The 9,231-nt window shown below is 48.0% G+C and overlaps 1 protein-coding gene across 2 annotated transcripts in view; it reads right to left on the bottom strand.

Moving 5' to 3' along the window:
* Positions 1–2,163: 2,163 nt before the first annotated feature.
* The window catches only part of SYT12 (synaptotagmin 12), a 65,404-nt gene continuing 58,336 nt past the window's right edge, over positions 2,164–9,231 (bottom strand). For both annotated transcript variants that reach the window (XM_054026962.1, XM_054026963.1), the window contains one exon: positions 2,164–6,148. In XM_054026962.1, coding sequence (XP_053882937.1) covers positions 5,975–6,148 — 174 coding nt within the window. In that variant the 3' untranslated portion in view covers positions 2,164–5,974. The remainder of the gene's footprint in view (positions 6,149–9,231) is intronic.

Here is a 9,231-nt window from a genome sequence, read left to right as displayed (position 1 = left end):
AAATGCATTAAAGAGTGTGAGGTGATTTGGGCGTCGGGGGAACAACAGCTAAATTCCCAAACTAGACATGTCATCCCTTCGTGGCCAGGCATGTAAGTACCTTAGTGGCAGAGCCAGGGTTAGAAACCAGGTCTCCTATGGCTGAGTTCATGCTACTTCCCTACAGAGCAGGTTTTACAGAAGATGGTGTCTGTGCTGAGACAGGCCAGTTCAGGAGTAATGGGGACAGAAATACAGAGAGGCAGAAGACATGCCCTCTTAATGGGTTGTCAAAATGTGTGTGTGTGTGTGTGTGTGTGTGTAGCTCCCGCTGAGCCTTTCATTGGCCTCTCACGGGATGGCGCCATCTGTTCTCAGCATCCAGTCAGAAAGCAGGACTAAATCTCACTGGTGCCCTCTTCCCCCATGTCCCTTCTGTGGCCTCTTCCTCAGCCGTTGTGCTTGTATGTCAGAGCAATGCCAGTTTGGGAAGGCTGGTACCAGCGCTGCCTGTCACAGCTAGTCATTGTAACCCTTTGGACTCACACTAGCCAAAGCCTAGGGGCAGAGAGGGGGAGGCAATGGGACGCAATTCCCAGCGGCAGAGGAACCAGCAAAGCTGGAAGAATTATTTGCTGATTATACTGAAGGGATTTAGAGCCCCCTCTCAGAATGCTGCCCTAGCTCAGCTGAATGCACGTGTATGGAGGCTCCAGGGCTGCTGAACTCTCCCAAGGATGTTGGTACAGGGCCCAGTCCACCTGGCAGTGAGGTGTCTCCTCAGGGACACAGAGCAAATGAGGGAAGGGCCTAAGGTGTTTGCATTAATGGTAAGAGGTGCTGCTGCTGGCCGGTTAATGAGACCAGGCTGTGTAGCTTAGTGGGAGAGAGCAGGGAAGGGGGGAGGGTCAGAACAAAGAGAGGGGATATGTGACAGACAGATAGAAGGAAGGGAAGGGGAAATGGAGAACACAGAGAGAATGGAGAAAGGGGTCTGATGGAAAGAGAGAAGGAGGGGGTGGGGAAGGAGAGAAGAGAGGCAGATAAAGAAGGGCTTAGGAAACAGTGGGGCTAATAGAGGGGCAGAGGAAAGGCCAAGGGAGGACTAGAGCAGCTAGATTTACTGGGACAGATTCTGCTGTCACTAACCCCAGTGCAAATCCAGAGACGCCCGACTGCCTCTAGCTGAATCGCTCTGGGTTTACAGAGGCCATTCAGAGAGCAGACTGTGGCCCATCTTCTGTGGCTGCAGGACATGGTCCTTGGGCCTCCAGAGAGCCCCCACGCTCTCACCTGCCTCCGCCCCAGCACTAAGATGAGTGTAACAGACGCGCAGCAGCCTTTCCATTCGCTTCCAGGCACTAACTCACGTCTGGCTGGTTTTTAATCTACAGGGATTGCAGCTTCTAATTTTGTATTTTCACCTGGAAGTCACCCCACCCTCGCACCCGGACGTTGACAGCCACGTTTGGAACATTGCCTTCAGATTCCCGTTAAGTAGCGCCGGTGGCTCAGGGAGGGATATGGAGCCTTTGCGTTGCGTTCAGCATCGTTCTGTAACTGCCTTGGAGGCGAAATCCTTGACCATCCTACGGCTCTTTGGCGGCCCACGTGAAGAGTTGTTTTGGGGGAGAGGGGTTTCAAACAAGTGTGTGTCATTGAAACACTGCTCAGTGCATTGTCGCTGTGTCCCTCCCGGCAGGTGGTCACATTTCACAGGTTCTTCCCATGCTGATGAATCCTACATTCAGAATGGTTTTAAAGGGGGACATTCAAACCAAGAAGAAAACAACAATGCCTTTTATCCAGTGTTACAGATACACCTCTACCCCAATAGAACGCTGTCTTCGGGAGCCAAAAAATCTTACTGCTTTATAGATGAAACCACGTTATATCGAACTTGCTTTGATCCGCCGGAGTTTGCAGCCCCCCCTCCCACACCCCGGAGCACTGCTTTACCGCGTTATATCCGAATTCGTGTTATATCGGGTCACATTATATCAGGGTAGAGGTGTACTAATGAAGTTGGGCTCACAACCCCTCCTGGGAAGGATTATTGTCCCCCCTTTAAGGATGGGGAGCTGAGCTCCCCTACCTATGTTCACACTCACACAACCCCACACACTTTACAATCATGGTCAGTTTTTAGCTCCAGCATGCCAAAGAAAACAACTCTGCATGAAGTCATTTGCCAAGTCTCCTCGCTGTTTATTTATCTTTCAGCTGGAATGAAGGGCAGGTGCTGTAGTTCAATACACCGAGGCTGACAGGTCTTTAAAGTGATAACATAACCATTTAAATACATCGCACAGCTACGGCAAGATGCTAGATACACTTTTCATATAACCCCTCCCCCCCACCGCTGGCACATTGCTCTACTCTGCTATGATGTAAAGCTGAAAAAACAATGGCGTGGAGAGAGCGGATTATTAAGCATTCAAAGTACAAATTTTAACTACCGCCATTGTTGCTTTTTGGTGGGTCCCATAAATACCGTTAACATTTTCATTCTTCTTTGCACCGAGCATTATCAGAGGCTGCAGCCAAAAGCGTTTTGGCCTGGCCTTGTGCTCCCAAATGGATCTGATGCTCGGGAAGGATATTTGCAACACACACATTTTAAGGCCAGAAAGGAGCATTGCGATTATCTTTTCTGAGCTCCTGTATCACACAGCTCAGGGAATCTCACCCAGCAATTTCCGCATTAATAACTTGGTGGTTGGACTCCAGCATAGCTCTTAAAAAGACATCCAGTAATGATGCAGTCTGAGTGACAGCCCAATACCACATATACGTCTGTATCAGCGCCAGGGCTAAAGCCCCCTTCTCCTGTGTCTTGGTACAGAGCCTTAATCATAAGACCATCCTTGCTCTGCTTCCATCATAGAGGGAGCTATAACTGGGACACTAGGCCATGTAAATAAAACGGCTTCTAACCTTTGTCTGAATCAAGCCGGGGGGAACATTACACCTGAGCCAAAGCCCACTGAAGTTGGCCTTTAACCAGGCCCAGACAGCCAACAAAGTTCAAAGCCAACGTCAATTTATCCTAAAGCTTTGTGAAGAACATTTGAGAGCAGGAGGAAGGACTTTGACACAGGGCCAAGCCCAGAACCCAGTGCTAAGGAACAGCCCGCCTCCCCCCCCCCCTTTGACTAGCGATGTAGGAAGCTGCTGGAGCTGGGAAGTTGGTGAGTCTCATGTTCACAAAGCTGCAATTGTTGGACTTGACAGACTTCCCCACCATTTGATTGAGGGTGATTCACACTGAAAACAAGCATGTTTCTCTAGCAAAGGGGAAGCCCCCTGGCTTGGGGAAGTAGCACTGGGTACACAGCATGCTCTCGCCCAGTGCCTGCTGCCCAATGGCACTGTGTGCCCAGGAAGCTTGGGCTTGCCCTCAAGCAAGTAGAACCCAGGAGCCCTGCCGGGCATTTCAGCTGGGTCCATAAGCTGCCTGGCTCCTACACAGGTAAGATGAGGGGAAATGGGGGCTCCCCAGAGCATACCGATATTTGGTTCTCCCCTCCCCTAAGCAATGAGCATGCTCCAGCCCCTAAGGCTAACGGTGCATTCTGGAGCAGGGGGAGCCCTGCTAATAGCTTCATACCTGCCAAGACATGGCAGCACCCAGCACAGCAGAGGTGCAGTCTGAGCCCCCTCTCCTGTCTTTTCTGAATCCTCACTGACTACAAGTCTTCAAGGCAGCAAAGAAACAATGCGCCATTGCTTTGATCACCTCTTCTACTAGCTTGGGTATCCCATCCCAGGAGAGTACAGGGCGCAGCCTGACCAAGACTGCTTTAAAGAAACTATCCCTGGGCTGTGAGGAAATATGGGCTGGCTGCATCCAGCTGTGCCTGCTTTTGATGGTTCTGCCCAGATGCTGAAGCCAACTCCCCCACCGCATGCCATTTGGTTGGACAGAGGTAGAATTAAACGGCTGACTGGTTTTATTTCCCCTCTATTAAGTAATTTCTCCCTTCATTTCATGGAAAGCCCATCACAACAGAGCACTGATTTCAGGCCCTCTTATGCCTCAATGAGCAACACATTTTGGTTCTTGATGGTTTTTCCAAGTTCAAACATGGCAGGAAATGGGCTTGCATTCCACCTCCACAGCTTTCAGCAGCAGCTGGTTCTTCTGAAGAGTCTCAATCAGTTTTTACACTGCCCTGAAGCAAACAAACACCAATTGTCCCCAATGAGACTGAACTTTTCCCAACTCCTAAATTCAAAACTGAGAATCAGGTGCCCGCCCCAAAAATCACGAGATTGGCTGAAATATCATGACATTTTATACAAATAATAAATTTGGGGTTCTTTACATTTGCATTGTGGTGTTTGAGCCCTGAGTGCTCATGTTTTCAAGCTTTTCTCCATTATCATGAGGGCTAGACACTTAATTTGGTTAGTTAGTTTGTTTGTTGTTTTTGTTTTAAGTGAGTTTAGCAAGTAACAACATGATTCCAAGAGCTGGGGCTTTATGGGAAACACCAAAAATCATGAGATTTGCAACACAACTGTGATAGCTGGCAACCCTGGGTTTATCTTGACTAGGAAGAGTGGCTGAGCTGAGCCTGGGATAAGCTGGCATGTGCTAAACTTGACCGCAATTTGATCTTTAGTTGGGGACTGAGTAAAAACCGAGGCCTACACTGTTGGGGTGCCCAATACGAGACCCTATGGGCCTTGCTTCCAGAGGTGCTGAGCACCCACAATCCCAACTGAAGGTCTGCAGAAGCTCAGGAGCTCTGGAAATTGGCACCAATGTGTCTCAAGTTGGACTCTAGAATTGGCTGGAAAACAAGAGGGGAAAAAAAGAAATCAGCTGTTTTGTGAGTAGACATTTCCCCACTTTTCTGGTTGGCATTTGAAATTCAAAACATTTCACCCTGTTCCATACTTGGTCAAAAAAACAGGAGTCACCAATATGTTATCAAATTCCACCACCATCCCCATTTTTTCCCAGTCAGATTTTGATGACATTTTTAATTGAAATTTGAAGAATTTCAGCCAACCTCAAACCCCCAAAATGGAGATGGAGACCCCCAAAATCCAAGAGTCCAAGGTGCTGAGGGCCCTCAACTTCTACTGACTGCAGAATCGAGCCTTTGAGAGAATGGACTATGGAAAAGGGGGGGGTTCATTGAAATGGTAAAGTGCAGTATGAGTTCTTCCTAAAGGGACTCTCCTTTAGGTTCATATTTTGCTTTGGGAAATATCATTCTTTTTTTAAAAAAGGCTGCTCCTTTATTAAAAATGCCAACATTTGTATTCCCTCTGCTCACAGTTTAGCTCAGAATGTCCAGTAATCAGACGGGGAAGATAAGCACCCGCTATTTCTGGAGCTGCTCACTGTGCCTGAACTCAAGTTTTAAATGGGGAGCCATCCAGAGGAGGAACCAAAGGACCCCTCTCTTGGAGAAGGCACTATTGTCAGGGTAGCACTGTATTAAAGCCATTGGCCCCTGCACTGAAAACACCCGGTGGTTAAATGCCAGCCTGGCCATTATGTAGATGGAAATCCATGTGGCTAAACTCCCCCCAGGCACTGTCTTGAAAACCTGTGGGGCTAAGCCCACCATGGGTGCCAGATCACAAATTTACCCCTAACCCTCTTAAGTCAGTGAACAGACCATGCTCTATTGTGTAACGTTCACTGGAAAATAAAATCACAGACAATTAGGGATAATGGGACTCCCAAGCGGGTGTCACTGGAAAGGAAGTGCTAGGGAGGAAGTGTTTGCCCAGAAGCTACTTCTGTGCATAATCACACTTGAGTTGCTTCTTCTCTCAGGTTTTAGTCCACTGAAGCTTTCTCAAGGATCTGATTCAGTGACTTCCCCTGCTGCTCCTTCTTACTAAATGGAACTTGTGAAGAACATTTGGAAAAATAGTTTATGTCCCACGTACCACTGTCCATTTGCCAAGCATATTTGCTTATGGGAAGTCTAGGCACCATGCAAGATACTCGCAGAGTGTAACTTTGCCCTTAATTTCGTAGAACTGGGTGCCACATGGACACTGGCTTCCTTAAGGTGGCCAACATCTGGTTCCAGTGCGTGATGCCCATGCCGCTGGCCGACGGGCCAATGATGACATGGCCAATGTTTTCCGCTCTCCCATCTTCGCAACACTCTGCCACCGTCACCCGGAGAGACAGATCCTGGAGGGGCACAGGAAACATTACCAATGTCCCATTGCATTATTTATTTCTTTGTATTGAGGTAGCTCCTCAGAGCCCCAGTCACAGACCAGGACCTATTGTGCTAGGCGCTGTACAAACACAGAACAAAAATTGAGTCCCTGACCCAAAGACCCTACTGCAATCTAAGCACAATTTGATGCTCGATGGCAGTGAAAGGCAAGGGTCAAGTATCATGAGTGAGGTGGTGCTTGAGGTATCCCTGAAAACACAGTCTCCAAAATCTCCTGAGAGTAGGTTCTTATGAGACTCAAGGGGCCAAACTCTGAGAAAAATCTACTGGATTCCAGGGGAGTACAAGCTGGGGAAACTTACGCTAGCACAGTGTGTCTGTGACATCTATTAGACTCACACTCACTTCCCACTTCAGCCCAGACCTGAAGAAGAGCTCTGTGTGGCTCAAAAGCTTGTCTTTCTCACCAATAGAAGTTGGTCCAATAAAGGATATTACCTCCCCCACCTTGTCTCTGGAATATAATAAATAATCCTGCCAACAACACACAAGGTGGAATAGTTTCCCATGGGAGTGCTGGCTCTGCGTAAAAACCCATAAGCCTTATTTTTGTCACTCAAGTCAGCAGATCTGAATCTGGACACACAGAGGGAGCTGATCTGCTGAGGGACTGGGAACCATGTATACACAGGCCCGTTGCAGAGTAAAAGCCCACTTTAATACTAGTGGATAGGGTAGCTTTGGTTACTGCCTAAGGGGTCAGCATTACGAATAATTAGCACTGGAGAGTGTAACTCAGACCTCAGCTCAAGGAATATTTCCATTGTGTACCGAGTACACAGCAGCCCCTTTCTCGCATGAGCTGAGCAATGGAACCAGCTCCGTGTGAGCCTGCATGCAAAGTGGAGATTACGCTGGTTAGTTTAGCGACCCAGCCCTGCTTTTCATTATGTCCCACGCTACTTCCAAAACAGAAATGTGTTAGTCTCTAAGGTGCCACAAGGACTCCTCGTTGTTTTTGCTGATACAGACTAACACGGCTACCCCTCTGAAACTAAGAAGAAATGAATTGCAGAGACAAGTCCACAGCACATTCTCTCACATCCCAGCCAGCTGCCGGGAACAGACAGGGGACCTGCTCCCGGGGGCCCTGAAGTCAACAGGCATCTTCCCACAGAGTCCCTTGCTGAGAGTGGCTTGGAGAGAAATGACCCTCCCCTTAAACTCAAGATGGAAAAAACAAGCCCAGCACTACTTCTTCCTACTTAAGGAGCTCCAGCACAAAGCCAGTGCAATTCTGTTCATGTAGGTGGCTGGGTGGAAGAGCGTTCCAGCAGAATAATATCTGTCAGCACCACGAGGGCCAGTTTACGCCAGAGTGATGCTGATCTGGTTGTCTATTAAATTCCCCTTTGTAGAAATCCTCCTCTAGAGCTACGACTGCTTTTCAACCAGGCCAACCCCTGAGAGCAGCTGAGCACCAGCTCACAGTGCACCACGCCGGCTGATGTCACACAGGGTAGCAGACACTCAGCACCCTTCAGGATACAGCCTAGAAACTTTCACTCACAAGGAGCCCGATCCTGCTGGGAGGTGCTGAGCATCCTTCGCTTTCGTTGACTTTAACGGGGGCCCCAGAAATGACCCCAGCAGTTCCCCTCTTTGAAAGCCTTGTCGTTAGAGATGTGTCTGAATGAGACAGCCTGGATTTTGAGTTCTGGAGCAGTTTAGTTCTGGAACTACGCTTTTTGCCTTTCCATACTTACCATGCAAAGTTATGCTCTGTCCATCAGCACTAGACAGAGTGGGTCAGAAAACGATGGTGTGTATTACACAAACATTTCAAAAGAACAAGCATCTTTTCATTTTGTTTGAAACTTTCTGTTAATTGCTTTTTATTTTCCCCTGGTTGTGAAATTTTAAACAACGCGTCATTTTGGTAGGAAAAAAAATAACTTGCTTTCACTTTTTTAAGTCTTTTACCCAATGGAAAAAAAAGGGGAGGAAAAAGTGGGAGCAAGTGGGTTCCTCCCCCACTGAAATGAAACTTTCCGGAAATTTCTGGGGGGGAAAAAAAGGTCAATAAAAGAATCCTTTGGATCAAAATGTAAGTTTTTCATGAAAACTTCCACTATGGTGGAAAAAAGCATTTTTCATTGAAAAAAAGTTTTGGTGGGAAATTTCCAACCAGTTCTAATCAACATGTTTCTGATTCATGCCTTGGTATTTATCCAGTTCCCTTACGTTTCAAGAGCGCGACTGCATTACTAACACTCAGAGAGACGACATTCCCTTGCCTGCCAAGGCTTCCACTTGCTGCCTTTGCTTCAGAGCTGTGGCCCACTGAAGACAATTGCCGGATCTTGCTCCAATCAGTCAGTGAGCGGTAGACCCAGCTATTCCATTTGTTTGGCATGGCCGACTTTCATTCAAAAAGCCCATCTCTCCCAAATGTTCAACCACAAATTCCCTTGTTACAGGCTGGAATCGTTTACATGGGATGGACGTCAGGCTAAGCAGAGGGCAATTTCCTGCATTCCCTTCCCTACACAGAGCTCCAGTCCCATGTTTGCTTCTTCCCAGCCATCAGGGACTGCATCTCTACCCGTCTCTCGTAGATAGCTGTATAGCCCCATCACCGCCGCACCTCCCAGTCTTTAATGTACTTATCCTTACAGCACCACTGGGAGGTGGGAAGTGCTATTAGTGCCATTTTACAGATGGGGTACTGAGATGGCACAGATAGACTAAGTGACTTGCCCAAGGTCACATAGAAAGTCTGTGGCAGAGCAAGGAACTCCACCTGGGTTTCCTGAGCCACAGCCTAGCCCCCTAACCACTGATCCACCCTTCCTGTCTCCTGAGTCCTTGGACTTATTGAAGCTCATTTTCTGAGATTTCCTCTCCTGGTTGTTTTGAAAAGTCTCAAGTGTGTTTCATCGGCACCTGCAGCTTTATAAGCTACAGATCTAGCTTTCACTCACTGCCGCTCTAGCCATTTTCACTGACACATTCATTTCCTTTCTCTTTGTCCAATTCTCCCTGAACTCAGCGCTATCACCCTCACGGTGGGAGGAACAGGAGGAAACCC

This window comes from Malaclemys terrapin, chromosome 4 (assembly GCF_027887155.1).
Source record: "Malaclemys terrapin pileata isolate rMalTer1 chromosome 4, rMalTer1.hap1, whole genome shotgun sequence".
NCBI lineage: Eukaryota > Metazoa > Chordata > Testudines > Emydidae > Malaclemys > Malaclemys terrapin.
The sequence above is the reverse complement of the archived record's forward strand: the minus strand, read 5'-3'. Positions and strand labels throughout refer to the sequence as shown.